At 38.2% G+C, this 26,104-nt stretch overlaps 1 protein-coding gene across 5 annotated transcripts in view; it reads right to left on the bottom strand.

The window, feature by feature from the left end:
• LOC108549933 (cordon-bleu protein-like 1) overlaps window positions 1-26,104 on the bottom strand; it is a 71,190-nt gene that overhangs the window by 12,195 nt on the left and 32,891 nt on the right. For 4 of the 5 annotated variants that reach the window (XM_017903512.1, XM_017903515.1, XM_017903511.1 and 1 more), the window contains exons 2-3: window positions 4,777-4,920; window positions 355-499 (exon numbers count right to left, since the gene is read on the bottom strand). In XM_017903512.1, the coding sequence (XP_017759001.1) occupies window positions 355-499; window positions 4,777-4,895 (264 nt within the window). In that variant the 5' untranslated portion in view covers window positions 4,896-4,920. Of the gene's footprint in view, window positions 1-354; window positions 500-4,776; window positions 4,921-5,146; window positions 5,170-26,104 lie in introns of those variants that run through there. The other variant, XM_017903514.1, reaches the window with a different exon arrangement.

Here is a 26,104-nt window from a genome sequence, read left to right as displayed (position 1 = left end):
CAAGGCATGTTTAGTCAAAGTTCCGACTTAATTTGAACAAGTGTTTTACCAGAATTGCTCACCGTATTAAGAGTTAAACATTGAGGAAAAGGAAGTTTAAACATCAAAAGCAAGGGTTAAAAATCTGGGAAAAAGCTTTTTCTTAGCTCCTACTTTTTTATTTTGCACATATTGATTAGGATTGAGAACGATTAAGTCTACGTGCAACTTTACATATTTTCTGTATTTCTTTCAAGAAAAACTAAAATTCTGCCTTTTCTTGCTCGTTTAAATAACTTCCACCCGGCATTATTAATCAAATTAACCGCTATAGTGGTTTTATAGTTACGACACTTAGTGTAGTGCAAACGATACCTGGAGTGCATCCAAAGCACCGATTGGTGTATTGGGCTGATGAGGTAGAATCATCCCACGCTCTCCAATGGCTTGAAGGGTGTAACTGGAAGCTGTTAACTTGTGAGCCGTGGTAATCTGCACAAGGAGATCCATCATCGGCGTACTGTGGACAGAAAGAAGCCCAGAAACACGCTTAAAATTCGCTCTTGATCTCCACGCCGGAAGTGATAAGTCATGCTACATTATGCCATACCGTTCCGCGACATTGCGTCGACACGTCTCAGGAATCGAGTCCCTGAACTCTATTGCTATGCTCTACAGACGGTGTTTCGTGCCAGAGAAAATACGAGAATTTCGAATTCCAACCATCGCGAACACGGGAAAAAGAATATTTCCTAAGAAGAGAGGATTCAGTCATATTCGAAGACCTTTCTAATTTAGAAGCTTCAAGTGTAAAATCGAAACAACGAGGAAGATATTATGTTCCAAACGAATTCAGGTTATTAACCCTTTGCACTCGACGATTTTTTGGTTAAAGAAGAATAGGAGTTCAAAGATTTTCTGTTACAAAGCTGACGATATTTTTCTGAGCAGTGAATAAGAAGTCGTATGATAATTAACACGTAGAATTAATTGATTTCGATACCTCGCACACCGTTACATTATCTGAAATTTGACATATTAATGAATATCGAGCTTCGAAATTTTATCAAATGGCGATTGAAGGGTCTCTCGAGTGCAAAAGGTTAAGATTATTAGTTATTCGACTTTTTACCTCGCTCGTATTAACTCTTTGGGGCACACTGGGATTAAAAGTGTCCCACCTTTTCGATGCACTGTAATGCATTATGGGACATTTTTAGTCCCACCTCCAAATATTGCAATAGCTGCATGCGCATAGGTTTATATTTCGTCTTATTTACGTAAAACAGTTGGTAATACCTTCGACAAATGTTATAAATGTATTCGCTCGTGTTGGCAACATTCAACATGCCAGTACAGGTTCATCAATTGTTGCAAGCGGAAGGTTTATTGCGACAATCTTTTTTTCCTGGTTTTATGTTTTTACATTATGTGATTCCTTTATTAGTAAAAATCTACCAATTTTGTTTCATTTAAAATGCAATAAAATTTCTATGCAACGTGGGTCTATTTTATTATCTGAAATTCTGTGCCGCAAAGAGTTAAATGTAGTTAGAGAAGTTGGAATAAAGGACTCGCGTTATACACATGGCAGCTGAACGGAAAAGAAAGTGGAATTCCACGCTGTATCCGAGGTATCAACTCAAAGATCTTTGAATTTAGTGTTCTTGGAAACGAGCATGCCCGAGGAACAATGATACTCCATATTTTCTGCTCGGTTTGCTTCGATCATCTGAGAAATCAAGGTACTACGAATTTTGTGGTCTAATCTTCCTTAGCAACCACGCTAATTTTCTCCTGTCTATGCCTTTCTTATTCCCATTTTACATTAGGTTCGCGAGTCTTAGAGAGACGTCTAAGAAAATATTAGCTTATGATAATGTGGTATTGTGAAACTAGGAAGGACTCTAGCAAAGGAAACACTATGCCGTCCGGTGGCACCACGTTGTTGTCATGCGAAAACTATCGGGCAAATGCCAGTGACACCACGTTGGTATCATGCACAAATGATGAGTTATAGTCCTACCGGCGCCAAACAAAAGAATCCCGATTAGACGTGCGGATGGTATAGTGTTAAGAACGGTATTGGGTCCGGCTTAGGCGTTTAGGGTATCATCTGGAGTTCATGCAGACGAACGGATGACCAGGTGCAAGAATTGTATGGATGAGATATTTATGACACAGTCGAGTGCAAGCAATGAACGAAAGTCTAGGAATGTTTCCGAGTGTCTGAAGTACCTAGCCCAGGGCGAGGCGAGGTCGCGTGAGAAATGAGTGATCAACGAAGGGAGCTTGTGTATGAAAAGAGAGAGTGATAGACTTTAAATAAGGGTGTAAGGGCGCGAGCGAGGCAGAATGCATGTAGTCGAGAATCGTATGTTTGAGAATTAGAGTTGAGAGAAACCGAGTGTAATATTTTAGTTTAAATAAACCTGTTTTGTTATTAAGAAGGAGTCGTTGTTTATCAGACAACCAGATCTCTGTCAGCATAGGATCAATCTATCACTAATCCTACAATAATAACAGTAAGATCGCAAAATGAGTACTTTCTTCCAGCCGAAACGTTTTTAGCAGATTGCTAAGTAGAATCGCTGAAGCCACCGTTTCTATGAAGCGACCCGAATTTGTGGAAAGCGCGAGAATCGGATAAGTCCTGTTCAAAGGGAAAAAACGCCGTTGAAGATAGAGACGAGAAGAAAACAGTCAGCTAAATTTCTCCTTCCAGAACAGTTTCTCAGCCGTAGAAAGCACCGGGATGAAGATTCTTCTCACAAGCCAGGTATCTTGAATAGCGAGTTACATTTAGCTGAGCAAATCGAGCAATTCGGTATATAATCGAGTAATTTCGGAAAAGTGTAATTCGGTGAATAATCATTTCAACAGAATCTTTACCAAGAATGATCATCGATTAGGAGAACGGTAATTTGGTTTTTCAACGACTGATAGATCACAGCGCGAGGAGCATCTCCCATAGCCTGAGCACTCTGCCTACATAGACGCATGTAATTATGAAGCAATCAGTAGACCTAATATACGGTAAATTTGCGCAAAAAGTAATTACAAAACGATTACGGTGTTCCAAATGTCGCTGTTAACACCACTGACCAAGTTAAATCGGTGAAGAGCGAAGGATGGACACCTAAGACGATCTCAACCTCCGAGAGCTTGAAGCAGGCCACTGGAAACGAGGAATAAAAGACGTTGCTCAGCAAAGAAGGCTTCGTAATTATGCATCGGCACTAGCCGATGGTAATTTGAACAACGTAGCTGCACTAACACGATGATCCAGGAATTAATCTGCTAATCGAACCGTTAGATTAACATCGATGAACGATCCTGTTACGAGCAAATCTAGTGCAACGAAACGCGTGTGCAACCTTGCTTTTCGTACGGCCAATCGATTTTACTTCCAATTCGATATCTGGTTGACCGTTAGATGGACCCACTTTGCGAGGTGACGTCCTCGCGATTCCTGCTACAGCGATTTCAGCTGGCTTAGACCATGAATCTGGATGGGAATTTGAGATAATGCGACGCGAATTAAGATCGTGATAAATAAATTCTATTAAATATGACTGGAACTGGTTATTAACGCTAAAAATACCGAACCAGCCAGAATGACTGGTTTCAGGGTTTTTATTTTACAGTTAACGTAACGCATCGAAAACGTATGACTACTTTTAATCGGGTTTGACTGGTAATATCCGGTATTAATTTGATCAACCTACAACGTAGCATTTGATTTAATGATTTTCATAACGCGATTTTGATTATTGTTATCCAAGTGCACTTATATTTGGATACATAGGCCGGTAGGTGTAGCGTACAATCAATTGAACTGATTCAATTAAAAAGAACGCATCACGCGCCAACTTGATATTGCGTGATTGGTTTATATTTTACGGATCGCGAGTATGATTAGTATAATAATTATGTGTATAATAATTAAATGTGAAAACGTTAGCGGAATATCGTCATTTACAGTATTTATAAGACGCGATTTACAGTATTTATAAGATGTTTCAGTGATGGATGTAGAATACGTACTGATTTTTGCTTCCTCTCATGTCACCTCGTGCCCTGTTCGACGTTTCCTCGAATTTGTTTTGATTGGTTAAAAGTAGATGTTAGTGAAGGAAAAATAGAGTTTTTTGATTGGGCGTGGGTGTGTCCGAAGAACTTTCCCACTTAAAAAGTGGGAACTGTCAAAGAAGTTGCTTTTCAGCAGTCAGTGGCGTGATTTATAAGTAGGTGTCCATTCGTTGCTTTAGCGGGTCTATCGCACGTGGGTACAATCTGTCGGGGGTCTGATAGTTGTAAATGTTCTGTACTTTTGCATTTAGATATATGACTTAATCTACTGAGAGGCTGATGACACGCCTCTCCTCTAACCTAACCTTCGGAAGTGCACTCGTAATACAAAATAATAAAGTCTTTAGAATTATCGAAGATTAAAATACGAGTTATGGTATAACCTCGACCTCAGGAATGGAACAGTAGGTTTAGCGTTAACCCTTTGCAACCCAGATTCTCAGTGACCAGTTGGGAAAATTGAATTATAATTCTGAAAAAAGATGAATGCTCCGTATCAAGTTTAAAGTAAACGATACACGAAACATTTAAATAACACGTTAATTTAGACACGATTCCTGTCGATGCTATGGCAAAAAGTATGGCAGAAAAAATGTATGACAGAAAATTTTCGAGTTATGGTTTCTCTGTGACGAAAGAATCTTAAGTTTGTTAAGTTTGTATATACGAGGGAAGATTGAAATGATGAATAGATTAGTATAATACCTTCTCTGTACCGTGACCCTTTGCGTTTGAAGATGATACTCCCGAGGTAACTGGACCAGGAGCTCCATGCTACCGGCTAGCATGTCTGCTGGCGTGTCCTCGGTCACGGTTAATACCATTCTGGATGGCCTCTCCTCTCTAGTCCTGGAAATAAATAAAACGAGATATTAATTAACAATAAAAATTAAACCGCTTCGACATTAGAACGATGACAATGATAGAACGAAAGAGAAATGAAATTGTTTAAACATTATTCAAGTAGCGATTCAAACTCGAATAACTGAAACGATAATGAAGAATTAGGTAACGTAAATTGGAGTGTAATTCGAATTTTAATTCCATTCTTTGTAATTAATTTGGTGCCACGTACTGGTTATAAATATCCTCCACATCATGCGCAACACGATTCTTGTTCCCATTAATACAAAAGTCATGGAGTTCGTGTTTTACCGAATTATTTGCATAACAATTCCAGTAAGCAGCATGTTCGAAATAAAGATTTCTTAACGTTTCGAATGTGTACGAAACGAAAGCATGCATTAAAACAAACGTGACACAAATTCCTCACGACTTCCGCAGAAACACACCGGCCACACTTTCATGTTCCCATGTTACGCAGCTATTCAATGCCAACCGTTATCATCGTGGTCGTTTTAAAACGCGGCCAAATTAATCTCGATCTAGATTTCGTGCTTAAAAACAACTGAACTGGTTCAGAACGAACGGACAATGCTAACCTGACCGTTAAATGCCTTAAAAGTGAAATGTAACATTGAATGTACCTTAAGTAACCGTGAATGATAACTCTTGCAAATCGAACACCAATTTTAATAATGTCCAAAGTTCTTCCACTGATTGCGTAACATTCATTTTACCTCGCTCAACTATTTGCAATAATGAGATATAAATTATTTTATTTTACATTCCCTTTTTTAACTCTTTAGACTCGTGCAAGTTCAATTGCATTAAAATTTAGTAAATTTTGTAATTTCTATATTTTTCTTAGAGAAAATGTTGAAATAATTGTACGATATTTCGTTCGCTTTAAGGCGGCAGAGCAGTATGACATAACCTCTATTATAACCTTCTTTAAAAATTCATAGAAAATGACTGGATGAAGGTAGCCGTGTAAATTTTTCACCGACTTTATTTTCAACCTTAAACTACTCATAAAAAAATTGAAATGAAAAATATCGCAACAGAAATGTCCGAAAAAAAATTTTGAATTAACTATCTGCTATATAGAGCGGATCTCGATGGTAGACAAGATACAGCGTGGAGAAAAAGTCTGCTAAGTATGAAAAAATGTGACGAGTAAAGGCAAACAATGTGGCTATGCTATTGACCACAGTTAACAACTTTAGAGCATCGAACAAGTTCAAAGAAAAATCACGAAGTCGAAAGTGATAGAATAAGACAAATTGTTCCTAAGAAATAATTTTTTTGAAAAATTTTCCTAATTTTTTTACAGTGATTGGAACTTTGGTTTTTTTGTTATGCTGTTCACCATGGTTGAAGACAGTGTTGACATAAATATTTTGTCAACGAAGGACGCTATATAGTGATGCGAATTTTTCGAATTTCGAATTCGGGTTTCTGGACAATAAAAAAAATCGATTTTTTGAAGGTTATACTGATACTATACTGATCTGCCCCCTTAATGCGTGAAAAATCGTACAAATGACAAAGACGTGCAGAGAAAAGGATGAATGGAAAATAATTTATTGAGAATCTCAATGGAGACTTATGAGAAGATACTATTGAAAAAGTTAGCTTATCGATGCCAACGAAGAATTCAAAGAAGAATTCCAATGTGTATTCTGACGCGTATTCTGAAAGGTGTAAGAGGATACAGTGGAACGGTGACACTTGGAAGTCGAAACGCGTGATAAAAAGGAGATAGGATCGTTTCCTATAACGTAATCCACCCTGTCGGTCTTTCTTGAGTCGAATAAGGTGGTCAGATCGATTACCGTTTATCTGCTGCTATACACTGGCCAGAATACACACAGCTAAACGTTTAATACGACACTCGTTCATCTCATACTTTACATAATATCATACCCGTATCTCTCCGAGATTAATACGATTCCATACTGCTACAGGTATAACCAAATGATATTTTAAATTATTTAAAGAATTGTACGTGCAACGTAAACGTAATGTAAGATCGAAGAAACGTTGAAGAGAAAACGTGCCCGATGATATCCTAAATAAACCTTATCTTGGACTCGCAGGGAAAACAGTAGTTTCATCAGTGATTTTATAACAGACTCTCACACGCCATTACGACATTTGGCAATTGAATGAACGTGACTGTTGGCCATTGAAAGGAAAACGGTTGCTTGGAGCTCTTAAAATTCCTTCACGATTTCGATACAAGGCGAACGAAACGCTGAATTAAAAGAATCATCCATTTAGACTACCCTGACAATTTGAAATTACGTTTCATTTTTAACTTATCGCGTAATCGTACTCTTCGTACACGAGATATTTTCGTTATATTAATGCGGAATAATTTTCTACGGAAAAAACTGAATCGAAAATGTAGGATAAAATTTTTTCGTATGGGTCATAATTTCGCGAAAAAACGGTGTTCAAAATTTCTGGCGTGACGTCGCATCAGCGAGGACGCCATCTTCGTAATGGCCGCGTTAAACCGTAGCGTGCACCCGGCGATTTTCTTCCTTCGGTTTCCTCGAAATCGGAGAACCCTATGAAAGACACTCTTAAGACACATTTTCTTTAATTTTTTGCGCCGAATCTGTTGATATATTTAGATTTTATTTGCGATTTATCTGCGGTCATTTTTACGATGCACTTTTGACAAGATGATGACTGGAGTGTAATTGTTTCTCTGCTTCAGGCGCAGTTTCGGTTTTCATCGGGCAACCAGGGAAAGTAAATTGAGATCCACGCACCCATTTCAGTATAAATCACTCCAGTCACGGATAGCCGATGATTATATCGAAGGAACGGTACCGTTACATAATTCGGACCTCGAGGAGAGGCCCTTTACGTAAGAGGCCCTGGGTGCTGCTTACAAATGGCAAATGCAGCCACCGACTACTCAATGTTGTTAATTGCATACATGTAACGCGACCAGACAACCGTATATATATATATATAAACTAATAAACTCGAGGCGGTGAGATGGTGATTCATCGCTGTTTACTCTGCTGATAAACCTAGAGATGCATTCCTTTCTATGAATGCGAAAACTGTAAATGTACAAACTTCACCTGCACAACGAAGACACTAAACCGATATATAGACAACAAAATTACATGCTATTAATTTTATCACCAAATATTTTATTACATAGGGATATTATTTTTAGGAACATTTAGTACCTAAGAGTTCAACATGCATAAAATCGCATTACTATTTGGCCACTTCTCGTATATTTGTATCTCAAAAAACTAATAATTATTCTTGCTTCGACAAATCAAATTTGGTTTCCTTGGGACACGACAAAAACACTAGGAAAGAATTACTCCTCTTGGTATCTTCCCACAAATATAAAAATCATACTCCCAATCTAACAAAATGGAGTTTCACCAATTGGCACTGGTGAATCTTAGAATTAACCTAAACGGAAATTTATCTTCAGACTTTTATAACCTCACTGCGGTAAATGCTAGGGATTTTCTGGTAAACCCTAGGATTCACCGATCTTTAGGATTTTACAGTAACATATATATTTATGACGATAATAGAAGAAGACACTCAAGAAAGAGAACCATCGTGTGCTCCTTTCATCATACCTGAGAAATACTATACCAAAGAGAATGTATAGATAACACTATACTGCGCGCAAATTAATAAATCTTCCCCTGTCGAAGAATATCGCCACGTGCAGGTGCACGTGACTCGTAGACGCGTCCCTAGAGCGATTCGCGATAGTGGCTTGCTCAATCAGTTCCCGTGGCTGGTACGTTTTCCACCACGAAGTCCGCGTGAAAGAAGTACAATAATAAAACAGCAATGCGTGCTCTGGAGACGCTTGTTCGTAGGCTTAATTCAGTACTTGCGACATAAGGCTTAAATACCTAAGGTACTCGAGGTACTCGATTTCTAGGGAAAATTCTTGTGAAATTCATTTCTGTTTATCTGTTTCTAATATGGGTCAATAGATGGACAAAGTCCGATAAATAGGTGGGTCAGTTATCCCCACTACTGTGTCCCCTCTCTCTCATACACGTGTAACTCTTGTTCTTGGTCTAATGCTCGTATACAAGAGTAGTTGCGAGACTATCCTTCAACGTGTTCAGTATTAGAAGAGAACTGTGAGTTCCCATAGAACTTTGAGGAAAATTAAAACAATGTAAGTTTACATCAAATGTTTATAGTTAAGTATTTGGTTATAGGAAAATATAGTAATATTGTCTTGCTATAATAAGGTGGTAGTAAAGTATTACTATTTCAATAGTACATAAAATAGTGACTTTTAGTGAATAGTAAGTTTTGAATTATCTTTTTTAAACATGAGTTGACAATTATGTTTCTTGGAGCTTATCAGTAACCTATATAACATTGAATATGTTATCATTATACAATATGGAAATTAGATATATATATATATATATATATATATGTGTGTGTCTGTGTGCTCATACACTGCGTGTCATAAATATAAAAATTTTAATTTTTAATTTTTAAATTTCATCTCTAAATTTTAAATTTTATATATATTCTTGTTAAAATTTGAAGAAACGGAATATGCTGTATTTGAGATTGCGTTAGGAATCTATGTTTCTTTAGAAATATTAAGACCAAGCGTTTTAATATTGTTTTCTATCAATATTGTACACGAGATACAAAGTACAACGTGACAAAATCTAATAAGAAATATGAAAAATTGACTAATTGAGATTCTTAAAGATAAAGGAGGACTTATACATTATTAAATTATTGTTATAACTTAATTCTACTGTATTCTCAGCACAATATTTGTATAATTTAATAAGAATACTCTGTTATTCCAGTTTTATAGTTACGAAACAAGAATAAATAAGTTTTCTATATCTCTGCATTTTTCTAGTGGATCCAATTTATCCTTCTTTCTCAGAATGTCATTTCCTAACACAAGATCAAATATGGTAAACTTCGCTATTTGTTATTTTAATAGCGACATATCAAAATTGAAAATTTTACAATGGTTTTATAATTATGATACGTAGTGTATGTCCACATTCTTTTTAATTGCATTTTATTAATACGAAATTCTTCATTTCCTAAGCAAACAAAATCCGACTGTACCATTTACCATTTGGTTTACTTTCTAGTCAGAATTTTTCAATAAAATGATAATTTGCGAATTTTTTCGATGTATCTTCTTCCTGTTTTAGTTTTTCATCCGTCCATCTGCCAATGCAGCAGAAGATGGTAGAAATTCCTAGAAACATCTGGTTGGTGCCCTTTTTATGAGAGGCTGTTTCTTGAAATTCCTAGTAACGGCTTCATCTTCGTGCAGCATCTGCACGAACCAGGGAGGGTAATTGGTCAATCGACGTCTTGAATATTATAGATTACGTTTTCCTGATCGTCCTGCAAGATACGACGTCTTCGAGGTATTTGCAACGATTCGGTCTGTTGGCTCGGTGCCTCGAACACAGGAAGTATCGATCCTTTTCTGTGTTTCCTTGGCCGTGGCCTGAACCAGAGATGCAACGAAGGAGACATGATTTATTTCTCACAACGCAGAACCCCGCAACTCTGGTACAGTGCGTTCGAGAAAAGAAGGAACAGCGTATTTAAATCTTCACAGTTGATTAATTCCACGGACATTCCCATGATCATAGTAATCTAACTATTGACCGAAGATGGTGACAAAGATCATCGGTCACTGTTTTCGGCCAGTAACGGTCATTGCTGGTCGAACGCACAGTATAGCGCGTTCGAGGAAAGAAGGCACAGAGTGTTTAAATCTTCACAGCTGATTAACTCTGCGGACACTCCCATGATCATAGTGACCTATTGGCCGAAGATGGTGACGAAGATCATCGGTCACTGTTTTCGGCCAGTAACGGTCATTGCCGGTCGAACGCACAGTATAGCGCGTTCGAGGAAAGAAGGCACAGGGTGTTTAAATCTTCACAGCTGATTAACTCCGCGGACACTCCCATGATCACAGTCTGTGACCGCTATTGACCGAAAATAATTCACTACTGTACGTTCGAGAAAAGAAGGCATAGTGCGTTCGATAGTGACCGATATCCTTCGTCACCGTTTTCGGCCAATAGCGGTCATTGTCTGTCATCAAGAGAGTGTCAGCGGAGTTAATCACCCGTGAGAATGTAAGCACGCTGTGCCTTCTTTTCGCGAACGCACAGTACTCGTGCCAACGTATCCTGTTGGTGACTGACAAACTGTCTTTCTTTTATCCCGAAGAAAATAGCACGACGGATTGCCGGAAATTGTTATTGCTACTTGTTTCAGCGAGCGTTGTTATAAGTAAAGGCTGATCCTCGTCAGATTCAATCTGGTAATTGAAAGGCTTGTGTAACGAGGATTCTCGCTGACAAATGACTGCGAAGAGTGAACGTAGTTTGTATATAGCGGGAAAAAATATCGTCCAGTTCAGGACAATGACCAACCATTCTCCCAATCTTGACAAGAGATACTCGCCCATTGGGAAAATGGTCACGCACAGCCGCCAGACAATGCAACACGCGTTCGACAAGCAGTCTACCTCGCAGTCCAATGCACACGTAATGAAAATCCTTAATGAGGCCCTCAAAGACCCCGTGCAATGCGTGTCGGCTGCTTTTTGCATACAATGCATGCACGCATTACCATTAATTCGTGTTCTCGCCCTCTTGAAACCCGCAGCAGCTTCTTATGGTTACGTAAAAAGCTGCGCTATACCTAGGCCTGTGTGCACCTTCGTGATCACTTATGTCGAAATGACATTATTTTTCCGGAGACAGGATACCATTACCGTCGTGCCATTTTTTGAATAGTGTTCTGCGACACTTGGCTCCAAAATAATTATAAGGAACATTGTGTGATTCTATTATTAGCAGGTTGAAGATTGGTATCTACCTCCATTTTTAAATATAACATTCTCCAGCAAACCTCTTCCAGAATTCATTAATTTTTCAGGAGTATAATTTCAGATTGGTTAATAATTTAATGGTAACTTTCATTACTCTAGTTTAACGACAATTAGTAATTAATAATTAATAAATAATTTGAGACTAATTTACAAAATTAGTATTTTGTTATGCAAATGTAGAGACTCGAATGTTTGGCGTTGAAAGGAGTTGAAAATAAGTGTAAATGGTGTTTGCAGGATTTTAATATCCATGGATACTCGTGTTGCAGCGTATTTTAGAGAACACCATGGACAGCAATTGGCATGATCGTTCCATTCATAATCCACAGCGGCCGCTGCTGCGGTAAACAGACTGGAAAGTGGTCAATACTTTTCCTACGGCTGGAACGAACAGACAGGTGGAGAACTAACGGATGCGTTGTTGGAATTTAGGAAGACCGGGGCCTCGAGCTATGGAATGTCTCTCTACCTCCATTCTTTCTCTGTCTCTCTTCTTCGCTGCTTCACTCCTTACATAATTTTCATGGATATGCACCAGTTACATCCGTGACCATAAACATGCAAAATCCCGCGTAGCCTGATTAATCATTCCACTGAGAAGATTCTATACATCCTCGACAATGGATGATTCTTCGAGCATCTCGAGTGCAACAACTTAACAGTGGCCGACTAAAATATAACGAATGGCACAAAATGGCAAAATGACCAAAATGGCAAAATGACAAAAATGGCAAAATGACAAAAATGGCAAAATGACAAAAATGGTAAAAATGGCAAAAATGGCAAAAATGGCTAGAATGTTGGTTATGTGGTTTTATTTTCATCGATAAAGATGAAAAATAAAAGAAGACTATCGCACAAACAGATTCGTAGAGTTAATTTTTGATTTTTAAAAATTACTCGATGGGAAATTGTGTTCTTGGTGAATCGAGTTGAAAAATTGTTTGCAATTGTTTCGAGTTGAAAAATCGAGTGGAGCTGTGGGAAACGCGTTTATTAATATTTGTTCGATATCGGTGTCTGATATAAAATTGATTTATCCTTTACTTTCAGGCATGCTTGCGAGCCATCGACATCGTCCAATTTTAAGAAACGGTGTCCGTTCCGAGGCAAGACACGTGAGCAAACGGTCGTTTTTTCGGACGCGTATTGAATTACACGCGCACCTGCACCCCAAAGACGTGCACGCTGAAGGAACGAGTCTATTGTTTTCTCTGTGCCGCAAAACTCCGTGAGAATTCATACACAATAAGAGAATAATAATGTCTGTATGAGTCGGCGTGCGTCCGCGCGTGTGTGAGGCAGGAGAAAAATAGCATGGAGTCATTCTATTTTCTTGGGAAGGAATATCTGCATTTTAAAATGCGATGCCAACGGTCAGGAAGTTGATGGAACTAGAAGAACTTGTTCACAACCCTGTTGCACCATAGAAAATATTAGAACCAACAATGTTCTATCTCGATATAAAATTCAGGAACTAACGTTTATAACTATACCGTTTCGCATAGTGATATGAAAATAACCAAAATCCCCAGAGATGCAGACGTACTGTTAAATCTAGATGCTTTCGTAACACATTGAATACCATGGTGGTCACTAGTATCCAGCGATACTAATTTTTTAAAATTATATTTGTTTTATTCTAACCATTTTTTGAAAATTTAAATTTTAGGATTTGCATCATTTTTTTGCCATATTATTTAATAATTCATCATTGTGTCATAAGAATAATGGAAATTTTATTATGTCCCCATGTGAGTACCAAATAAAAAGTGCATGGCAGTCAAAGTGTTAAGTTTTAATTTATGCAGCACCTATTACGCGTGGTTAATTTTAATTTTCAAATTTTAAGTATTACAATAATAAAATATTTTTCGTTTCACATAACGGAATCTAGTTTTCTTCTATTTTATATCTTTTCTTTCTTATTTTCAATGTTTGAGTACGATAGCCTTCCTTGAATCTGAAAAGAATCCCTTATCTCGAGATCGATTATCTCGAATCGGCATGTCGAGGAATATAAAGATGATTAAGAAACGCGAGTTTCGCAGAAAAAATGCCGTGTCTATTTCCCGTATTTTCAGTTGCGACACCAAATAAGACCGAATGTGGACTAATGGTCAAACAGGAGCTACTGCATGAAGTAGACTTCGCAACTTGGGGTCTCCATCGCTGAGTATCATGCGACGATCACGATCCGTTTGGAAACGAGTTTCGCGATTCCATTTGGAGGTCCTGTCCAACATGCGGTGAAAATACCGGTTATATTAAAGGAAATGCTCTACATACCCCGACAGAAACAGGCAGAGCACAACAAGGATCAACGTGCACTAAATATTTGAGCAAATTCTGCAATTATTCACGCATGGATAAGTCTGCCTTAGTCCAAGACGATCGTCCTCGTTTGCGCACCTTATAAGGTATTACAGAATGACTATACCTGCTCTGCTACCGTCGAGATACATTTTCTCCGGCATCTTCTAAACGTTTGTCAAATATTCTATTTGGAATTACACTATTCATATTATCAACGGTATTCTTATTTTCGAGAAAGTCAATTTTATTTTATCAGAAAGAAAGAAAAAGGAAGAATGGAAAAGGAAAATGGCGGATTTAACCTAATAAGATACGAGCAGAGAAGTTTCGCGCTCGGTGCATCGATTTGCGTTAAGTCCGCGAGTAAAATCCTTTCACTGCTGGATTTAACAATTTCCTCGACAATCCAGGGCCGAGAAATTGAGATCGTATTGTCCGCAACGAAGCTGTATAGATTGCAAAACTATCCATTCGAAGAGAAAATAGCATTTTTGCAGCGAACTGTTTTCCCAGAAACTACTTTTCTAATGCCCGTTCCCTTTTTTGTCTCCTTTGCTCGTTGTTACTTTCCCGCAAATTGTTCGATGAATTCTAGGTTTCGACAAAATCAAACATTCGCTATGAATCATAAAATTCCACGGTTGTTTTCCTTTTTCGACTCACGGCTCGTTAAGTGATCCGCTCGGTGATCCGATTGCTCGACTTCTTCCTTTCATAACCTCGATTGTAGCGATGCCACGGATCGAAATACCATTCGGCATTAAAAAGCTATATCCAGTCAAATTACGAATTTGAAACTTTCGATAGAAGTGACTAGACTAGACACGAACCTAGGTTACCGACTGAGCGATTGTAAAACCTAACCTCTACGAATGAAGCAATTTAATTTAGAATTTCCTTTTCGAGATTCGATTATCGATACTGCAGGACAATGTGCACGAAACAGTATTACGTGTAGCATAAATTAGAAGTGGGACAATCCATTGAGTAAAATATTCGAGGAAACCAGATGGAATAATAATTGGTTAAATAGCAGAGGTTAAGTCTCTCGTGCTTGTTGCGGATAAATCCACTGATTACATTATCAATTACACCTTCTCCTGGACTTTTTCCTTCCATTTTATTTTATTGACCATAACGAGGCTCGTAACGGTTTATTCTCGCACGTTCTACCTTGTACTTCATTCCTGTCCCTTCTTTCAACGAGAATTATATTTAATTTGACAGCGATAATTCGCCGTTCATTGACGTTAAACTTCGTTGGATCGTTGGCTTGTCCGTCGGGAATTTTAATTGCACGGTTAAATTCACGAGAAACGTGAATTTTACGGTCGGTAAAACAGGGTTAATAAAGCGGGAAAACGGACATTTTGAATGTTTATAACAGCTACGCGTGTACTACTAACTGTCACACGATATCGTAAAAATTATCTAGTTAATTCCGATTATTTTACTTAATTTCGTGATAAGTCTCGACCACGGGCATTTAAAGAGACAAGAATCTTAATTTGAACGGTTGGACAAATCTCGTATTCACCTCACAACTTCCGCTTCTTTTATGCTCTTGTTCTGCGACGTTGTATGGAAATAGTGGTGTTTTCGTATGTGGAACAAGGGTTCCACGGAGACGAACAGACAGACAGGGAGACAGACAGACGAAGACATGAACCTGACCTCACCAAGAACGAAACGATTTGACTTTCAGGAACCGTAAAACAGCACCGACGACCTCGAGGTGAAGCTTCTCTGGTCACCCAACTTTCTCCGTTCTTCCTCTCTTTTAACTCGTAGGTTCTGTTCACTGACTACCCCAACACATTAGAATCAAACAAGAATAATCGAAACATCGAGTTTTCAAAAATTACTCCCACGTTGGTGAACACCTAACCTAACCTAAACTTAAAACAGATAGATAATAATAAGTAGAATAGAAAGGTCGTTATTTTCTTCATTAAGTGATCCTCTATGATTTCTGAAACTCAAATGTCCAAAATTCTCATACAATTTTTATTCAAAAGCATCAAGAAAACTTACTCTCATATAACAAAGACGATAACGAAGATTCGGGAAACGATAACCTCAAAAAGTTATATTTACACATACCTAACCTCACAATGAGGTTAGGTTAAGGTTCTCAAACCATTCAGAATTAATATTCGTTGAAAAGGTGAATCTCTCCCAGAATAGTTGAAAAAGACAATGCAGGGGAGACGCGTGAGCTTCTATATACGCATGGGAACGAAGGGATCACGGATCGATTACCGAGTATTAGTTTACGCTGGTCCCGTCGATGCGGAACGTAATTAAGTAGAATAGAAATATCGACAGGCTCGGGAAAAAGTGGCGCGTGCCCAGTGAAACACACGGAGCGGAGATTTCTGGTCCCGTCTCGAGACAGCAATCGATATCGTGTCGTGAAACTTCGCAGAGATCGATCGTTACAATGCCGAGAGAGTTTCTATTACAGCCGGTCACCGATCAATTCGCGATAACGAATTGACTTAGTCTACAGGAAAGTGAACGGTGGGAAATATGTGGGAAAATAGGCTGCCAATAAGATCGACGAAACCTCCCCCAATCGGATATAAATAACGCCAAGTCGTTCAATGCAAATCAGGGGATTCCCCTAATTCCGCGAACCCAGAAGTACGTAGTACTTCATTCCTATGCAATTTAAAACTGGTTTTTAGCTATGCATGGAAATATTTGGACTTGGAATATTTATTAGAAACAAATAAACCTATTTGGAACAGTTTACTTGATTTATTCAATTACCTAATATATAGAGCTCTTAAGGACTTATTCTCATGTAGGATCATAAAAATTCCATTTATTTTTATTTCATTTTTTGAAAGTATATGTAGTGAAGTATTAATGTACTGCTGTCTTTAGTAATTATTTTTCAAACTCAAAACTTTAAACGCGTTTAATAAAATTTCGAAAATTACACAATCGACTATCCTAAAATATTTATTCGTTATTCCATGTATTAATAACTCTAGTCAAAACCAAAATTACATTTTTCACAATGAATTTATCTTTTTCTTTTTTTCCTTCATCAAAAGATTGCGAAAATTTGAAATATTTAAGATTTCGCCATTTTGTCTACTTCTAACATAAAATAATTATTTCGGTTCCGGGGATAACAATTAACCTACGTAACATCTACTTAAAAAAGAAAAATGAAAATTAAAAATGACAAAAGTTTCCAACATCTACATGAGAATGATTTCTTAAGGACAATTGATTCAATTACTATGCTTTGATCAGAATGATTCACAATTGGTACATAACCATACCTGCCGCGTGAAAGTTAATTAGGTTGGTCACAGAGGATGAAGGATCATGAGATGGTCTTTTCATATTCATCCTGCATTATGTAAGAGGTAGACATATTTTACTATAGCAATCAAGTTCCAACCAACACCGTGTCCCTAATAAACACGCAAAAGGCAGTTTTTATGAATTATAAACTCCACAGAGAAAGCTGGCTATGATAAAATAATGTCTAGAGGGTACATCCTGTAGTAATACAAGCACATCCTATTATTACGCAGAATTAAGATTCAGATACACTTCTGAATCATTATAGTATTCCATATCTCTAATCACGTTTCAATAACCTCGAAAGTATCGAGGATAATTCTTTTAAATGTTCCAAAGTACCTGCAATTTTCCTCGGAGGAGTAATTGGACGTTTGACAACCGGATTGAATATCGACGAGAGCTATTACTCGTAAGTGTCGAGAGAAAAAATTTCTCCCGAAGATTTCTCAAGCAAAGACCTCTCTCGTTGATCTCCGTCCGCTTTTTTCCCTTTTCGTCCTTTCCTCTGTTTACGAGCAAATTACATAACGCACGGTGATGCAACGCGCGTAACTCCAAAGAAGATGCGATGCACTTTGCCAATGCAGTCAACTATGATTCTTTTTCCACTTACATTGCCATCGAATAATTCCAGCAGCGATATTCGCGAGCCTACTCCACGCTAATAGCTGTCCGTCGTACTACCCGTCCAGAAGCACATTAGGCGTCGCTGGTAAGTTCGGTTTCCCTCTCACAGATGTCTCTCGCTGTCGATCGTATTTCTAGACCCTCGACGACACTTTTCCTTAAAACGATATTAATTTACAACGACGATCGAATAATCGATTTTTGAGTATCACTTCGCGAAATTATACACGCTTCGACGAAGATAATATTTTGACTAGGAGCGACTAGCCGTACTATCCATTCCAAGTAACATTCGACATAGTTCACTGAACGTGGAAGGAACTTTCTTACAGGAAAAAAGAAGTGGCCATCGCTGCATGAAATACGAGCATTCACGAAGCTACTTGTTGAAGCATATAAGCTGATATAATTGTCGCTTCGTGACGTAAGGGGACATAATTTCGTCGGATAACGGTGTTTAATTTAACGAGGCCATTAAGATCGATACATATAACAACCATGACGCTTTGTGCGGCGGCCATATTGATTCCAGCAACTTTTTCTTCCTTATTAGACCAGCATTTTCGATCGCCAATTATTCTCCTATAATTGCCACGGTTTTATGACATTTGATTTACTATATGCATGCAACGTGCATGAATTTTGATTTGTTATGGGAAATCTGTTCGCAAATTAACTATAATTCGAATATAGGTATTTGAAATTATTTCATAACCTATTTAACGTATATTATTTGCAATCTTACTGTAAACGTTTATTACATTTCAGAATATTCATGAAGGTTTTTATTGAAAGCTAGGAAATAGCAGGTGCGATTTTTCTATTTTTAAATTCACCACCTGGAATTTTGTATAAATTCATAAGGATATTGCATTTCACGGAATTCATTTAAACGAACGGTTAGTATTTCATTCGCTGGTGAATTGTGTTAATTTCTTGAAATTCTAAATTATTCACTGGCACAAATCCTGATCACCTCATCCGTAAAAAATAAGTCGGCACTGGCTTCCTAAGTGTAGCATGTTCTGCTTGGCTTCTTTAAATGAAAGTAACAGAAAACACTTTATGGAAAATAAAATACGCCATGGAGTTATGTAAGCCCCTATGGTCGGTGAATCAATAACATTCAGAAATGCTAGTTTTCCCTTCCGTTATAATTGAATGCGAAATCGGAGTTATACCGAATCAAATTTGTAATTTTAAACGTGATTTATATCTTTAATCTTTAGGCTCTGCAAATAGTATTCCTTTCTCCGTAAGCAAGAAACACATTTACACCTGACGCAGCTAATGGAAGGATAAAAACCAAAATGAAGATTTCATCTGTTATTATAACATATTTAAATCCCCAAAGATGTGCAACGTTGTTGCAAAATATTGTTGCGTTAAACATACGATATACACAATGTTCTTGATCCACTTGGTGAATACTGCCTCAAATGGGAACTAACGTTGGCAAAGAATTATTTCTGCAATATCATGCAATCTTCCTGCCTTTAATCTCCATCACGAGCAATACTGGAACGGTATTAACAGGTAGAGAAGTCCGCGGCTCAGTATTTAATTTCTGTTCCTAGTTTATTAAGCCTCTATTGTCTTAAAGAGACAGTAATGGACTTGCACAACTTCCACGGAGTAACTCGATCTCCGTCACACAGTATTCTACCTCTGGGAACTTAGACACATTGTGGAGCAGCGTTTCCCAAGGAAGACTTTCCTCTAGAGCAGCTAAAGTCTAAAGGAAACCAGATAACCAAGAGCCAGAGCCATATAACTAATTCTTCTGCTTCAAAACGTTCGTCCTGACATTGGTTTAAGTCTTTTCTAAGTTCCCTTCTCCATAGTTGTGTTCCAAAGATGATTGCGATGATTTAAAGATGATTCTCTGTGTCTGACGATCTTCTATGTTTAAAATGACTTCACTTCGCAACAAAAAGGTCCTCAATGTTCAAGATCTCTTCTCCTTCCACGCCCAATGCATAGAATTATTGAAAAGTTAATGAGATACCTATATCATTCGCAACATTCATGTAGCAAGGTTAGAAGAAGCGATTACATACCATGAAACGATTGTTTCCTATGAGTTTCCTAGTAACCAAACAATGGCACCCACACGACTTATTAGCAAACGCATTAATCCCAGACAAATCATTATTCTCAATGCGTTGTTACTCCTGACCTTCAAATTATGGTCGCAGAGTACTCACCGAGATAACCAATGAGATTATTGCTTCACCTTTGCACGAACTGAATTTTGAGTAGCCCAAAATTCAAATTCAGCAAGGTTCACTTCCAGATCCGCTTAAACGCACATTTATGTCTAAATTCAATGGTAAAATTGGACCAAAGAAAATTGCTCGCGATATCTCGAAGGTATGGAGAAGCGACTGAGAAAGAGTCGAAACAGGACACCCAGTAGATCGATCCTGAACGAGTCCTCGACGTGTAGATAACCGGCCACATGTAAGCTCGAGATCGAGCTCAGGAGGGCAACGCCCCAAGTGGCCTTGCTCGCGACCTCCTCGAAGAGGACTTCTCCGGAGGCTGCTCCTCTGCTCTAAGCGCGCGCATTACACACACGTGCACACGCACTAGCAAAGGCTACATGCCTGTCTGACGCACTGCAGAAGAGCAACGAGATCGTCGTCGAATAAAAGGACAACTACCGTGGGTGCGGCCTAAGGAGAGCCGCGAAGATCCAAGAGTGAAAATATACAAGAACATTCGGAAACGAGGAAAGCGTTAAGATACATACGACATAATCGCACAGGATCGTAAGAAGATCACACAAAGAGATCTAAAGAAGAGAGAAGTAAAAGGATTCTCAAAAACGAGGTTAGCAGAGACCAGTGTCCGCAGAGACCAGAAGACCAATTAAATTTGGAGAAAAAGAGGAACGAAATGGGGTATAAAAAGGAACGAAATGGGATATAATAAGAAATCTACTTCTATAGAATAATTTGGAGAAGATCATAACCAAAGAGAATTTGTAAGAGGGAAATCCCACAAGATTGGGAGAAACCTGGGGAGATCCGTCAAGGATCAGTGACTGGGAACGTGGAAAGAACAGCAGGAAAAGGTATAGCGAGGTAAAAAAGAAGGATAGACAAGGTAGGAGAAGATGCACTAATCACGAGAGCATCATAAATACGTCCAGATTCCATCTTTGCTCTTTCCAGCTACACCACCTTTCTTACCATCGTCCCCATGGGCACGTCTCCAGATAGCTAACGACATGGGACTGAATGGGCGAGCGAACGCTAACTAGAGGAGCTTATAAGCTTTAGTAGGCTGAAGGAGAGATATATAAGTTGGAATTCCGTGAGCTTTTACCTGACTGCATTCGAACGCATGGGAAACAGGAATGTTAATGAAGTCAATCTCTTGGCTCGCCTCGTGACGAGCATTTGTATTGGATGAACGGAAATATACTTTTCGGTGGATAATCTGCCGTAATAATGGGATTTTAAAAATCTCGATAAAATTATCTATATTAGCCTCGCGTGGATTATTAAATAGAAAGTGGGACGACTGATATTAAGCCGGAATTCTAATTCTGAAGCGTTTTCGAATTTCATTCCAGGGACTCGGGTTTATTATCCAAACAGTCGACTGGCTTTCTCTTCAATTGGAAAAACAATGCTTAAAATATTTTTATTATTATCCAAGGAGGAAGCTTGACACGTATTATATTCAAGAATAATGATAACATTTACGTATTAATGATCATTCTACCGAATACCCTAGAATTAGGAAATTTGGTCCGTTGGAGCATTAATAGACATTTTCTCCAATTTTTAGAGAATTAATAAACATTTTTACCAGTTTTTACCTCTAGAAGATTCCACTGCAGATAAATTATCATTTCGATACGTATGTTTAACGTATTCAAGAATAATGATTCCATCGTTTCAAAATATTTAGATACTAATGATCATTTTTACGAACAGCCTGGAACTAGGAAATTTCTTCCGTTGGAGCATTAATAGACATTTTTTCCAGTTTTTACCTCAAGAAGATTCCACTGCAGATAAATTATCGTTGAAATTATTCTATAATTTCATTTGCAATTATTTCTGCATAATTATCTCCAACCTGCTTACACAGATGTATCTCTATCGCTTCTAATCCCTTGCAACGTTCTTTTTAGAAGAAATCAGACTTCCTTATCTGAGAAAAGTATCTAAAAGAACAATTACTACGTGGACCGAATATATCAACTTCGATGAAGACTTTATTATTTCATTCCAGATAATAATCTATGTTGATTATCTTGCACGTAGACGCCGAGGGTAGATGCGAAGAATAGATACAGAACATAGCAACCACATTCGCAACAGAGATGAGATTTTTCATCCCGGAATGGGAAAAATCCAAGGGCTAATGATCGTTCTGCTCGACAGGCTTTTATATCTAGCTACAACGGTGCTTCAAGCAGAATATCTGACATGACTTGCAATTAATAAATGTTAAATCTCAATACAACTGTAGTTACACTTTATCTCGATTGCAAATCGATTTTACGAGCACGGAACACGAAAGAACGTTAAAAGTATAATTTTATTTAAATTATGGTTAACATGATACTGTAGTTTTTTCAACACAACAACTATCCAAAGAATCAAAATGATTAATTTCAAAAATTGTCTTTCTTTTTTTAATTTTCACGAAATTAATTTTACCTCATCCTCGTCGGATTCGAATTATTTTTATCGGATCATTTCAATGATTGTTATTTATATTTAGTATGTATATTTAACTATGTATTATATAGAATGTCCCAAAATTCACGCGAGATTTGAATTTCGCGGCATTTGCGCGGTAAAGTGTTGCCAACGAGAAAAGAAGACAATGTGACAGCTGACAGTTCAGTGTTATTAAAAATGGCGCGCTTTACAAAAGACACGCGTCTTCGTCGTTGAGCAATATTTACAATTTTTAATTAAAAGCCTGTGTTTTCTATCAAAATTACTTCCTGCGTGAATTTTGGAACACCCGATATGTATGTAATTTATATAACACGTTTAGCTGCGCATTACAGGTTTAATATTGACAGAAAAATTATAATCATCGATATTGTACCAGTGTTCGAACCTAACCTAACCTAATTACATTTCCAAAAGTTTTCCTGACTCAAGCCTGAAATTAATTAGGAAAAGAAAAGACTATCCGACACACTTCCTGATGCAACCGGTGCACACACGCTTACACAAGTCGCCTGTGCAACGATTCCTTTCCCCTTCTCATAATTCAAACTCTTCCTGATTCTGTTATATGTCAGGAATTATGCAAACATTCCACTTACAACATTACGTTAAACAAATATTTGCCTTTACTCGATTTTACTTGACTTTGCTTGCTTAATTCTCACTTTTGCCTCTATCCACGAGCAAAGAAATCAAGTTTCTTTGACCACTCTTCCTCCGCGATATCAGCAGGCCCGAGTGAAGGTAACGCGACCATTACTAGCTTAACAAGCTAGGAATCATCATTATCATAGCCACTATGACTCCATGGATTAGCTTCTCCAACGATAAACTGAATCCTTTGTATGCACTTCAAAGGCAGTTTCAAGCACTAACTGCATTTCATTCTACTGTGTTAGTGCAAAGCTTTTGAGGCACAGCTGAAGGCTATAATCATAACCTTCTCTATGGGGATTTCAGTTATAATCCTGGTCTAGATTAACCATTAGCAAAGCCAGTCAAGTTCAGTAGCATTCGTGACAAACAGGCTTGCCTTGAAAACCAAAGTTGTATAATATAATGAGACTCATAGTTCCCGTACACCGTCCAGGGAACAAATATAAGGTGCAATCAGCCTAGAACGAATTTGGACTTAATTAATGACCATCGTGCTCCTCTCTGTGGCGCTTTCTTCAATGCGAGAAAGTGGACTCGACTGGCTCGTAATGCTAATCTATATCGCACTCCTCCACTCCCACGACTTTCGTTCGTCGACTGAAGAGGTTACATAACGATAGCATGGCACGCAAGAAGTCCCGTAAAATCAGGAAACGCCTCGAATCGCTGATACAGTGAAATTTCTACGGACGAGGAGCCAAGCGAGGAATTTTTCATTGTAGACGGGTTCTTGCGGACAAATTCGTCATGACTCACTAAGCGACACACACGCTCAGAACTATCTCCAGTCAAACCTGACCGAGTCAATACAAATCAGGTTTCTTCAGCCAATAAGTATAATATTGTTATGCTAACAGTCCCGAGTGATTTGGGTGCATATACGTACTCTACTCCAGGACTCCACTTACCTGAAACAAAAACGATAAGACACGTTATCAGGGTATTCAAATGAGGCAAGAAATTAGTGAAACTGATATCCTTAACGCTAAAACTACCAAACGAATCTAAATGGTTGCTTTCAGAGTTCTCGGTTTTGCAAGCAATTTTTAAAAACGTATAACTGCTCGTGGTAAAATCGGTATGGACTGTTGAGGTAGTAACGTTGCTGTAGACGGGGTTATTAAACTGGAGGTACGAAACGAAGCGGGATGAATCTACGAGAAAAAATGAGTCGAAAATGTAGAGTGACAATTTTTTGTACGAAGCTTCGTTTCCAAGTAAATCGATGTTAACCATTTATAGATGCGCGTCCATAGACTATAAGAATGGCGAGGTTACAGAGAGAGCGGACTCTACGTGAAAATAGTGAACTAATGCTTGATCAAAGAATAATTCTACTTCAATGTTCGTTTCTTAATACATACATAATGTAAGAGATTGGAATGGCGATTCGAACAGTGACCTAAGTGGGGTCATGTGCACACCCATTTCACGAATATTTGACATCGATTTATTCGAAAACGAAGCTTCGTACGAAAAAATACCACTCCATATTTTCGACTTATTTTTTCGCGTAGATTCACATCGGTCAGCTTGTATCGCCAGTTACACGTCGTAATAACTTTTACTTCTCATCCTATCCAATGAAGGAACACCTAATATTCCTGGCACAATGGGAATTTTTAAAAGACCCAAAATTGCTTATCCAACTGACACCTATCGAGACGGAAAAACCAGTAATCAAACACTGATCATTCAGACACAAAACATGAATTGCAATACGAAATCGCCTAATCACTATCCACCGACGTAGACTAACACCGGGCTGCAGAACAAAATAGTCCATAGCTCTAGCTGATTGGACCTTGATATAAACCTAGAATTTCCTTTCACGAAACCGTTCCAGCCAACTTTGCTCCTCGCCAGGTTCATCGGACAAGTTTCTTATCCCAAAGCCCTAATGTCTCAAAGACTAGCAGCAAGAACAGACCTGGCTAACGATAGCATGACTAAAAACAGGCTGATTTACGAGCATCGTGCACCGGTTGCATCGACAGGAACCGACGAAGCCTTTCAGCCGCGCAAGAAGAAGCACAACGGTGCATTCCTTGCACGCAGCCCTGGCCGATATTACGTAAAAACCGATTAGAATTCACGCAAGCCAATGATACGAGTTGCGGCCGTTGGTGGAGAGAAAGAAGGGAAGAGAAAAGGAGAATGGCTGAAAACAACTTTCCTCGTCGGCTTGGCAAGGCTGGTGGGGCTTGAAAGAAAATTACGAATGCGGAAGACGTGGTTGCTTGTCGGGTGGAATCTTTCACCTGGTGGAAGGGGGTGGAAGGGCTGGGGTGAGAAGTTAATGGGGTTATGAAGAATATGCGAGTATTAAGGATTACGTCAGTGGAGAAAATAAAGGAAGAGGTATTTTGCGTGAAACTTTTTCTCTGGTAAATATACTACCATTTTTTTAAACATGCGAATTTATATTAACGGAAAATACTTATCAATTGGAAGTTTCACGAACGAGGTATATCATCATTGGATAAGACTACGGTACCCCAAACCTATTTAATATAAATAAAACATATAAAATTGTAACGAATAGGAGAACAGAGAGATTAAAAAATATGTCGAAATTTTATAATCGTCTTAAAATTATAAATTTCGAACAAATAGATGGTTAAACCTATAATTG

Source organism: Eufriesea mexicana, unplaced genomic scaffold (assembly GCF_001483705.2).
Source record: "Eufriesea mexicana isolate 0111107269 unplaced genomic scaffold, ASM148370v2 scaffold2340, whole genome shotgun sequence".
Taxonomy (NCBI): domain Eukaryota; kingdom Metazoa; phylum Arthropoda; class Insecta; order Hymenoptera; family Apidae; genus Eufriesea; species Eufriesea mexicana.
Note: the sequence above shows the minus strand (reverse complement) of the source record. Positions and strands in the feature narration are given on the sequence as shown.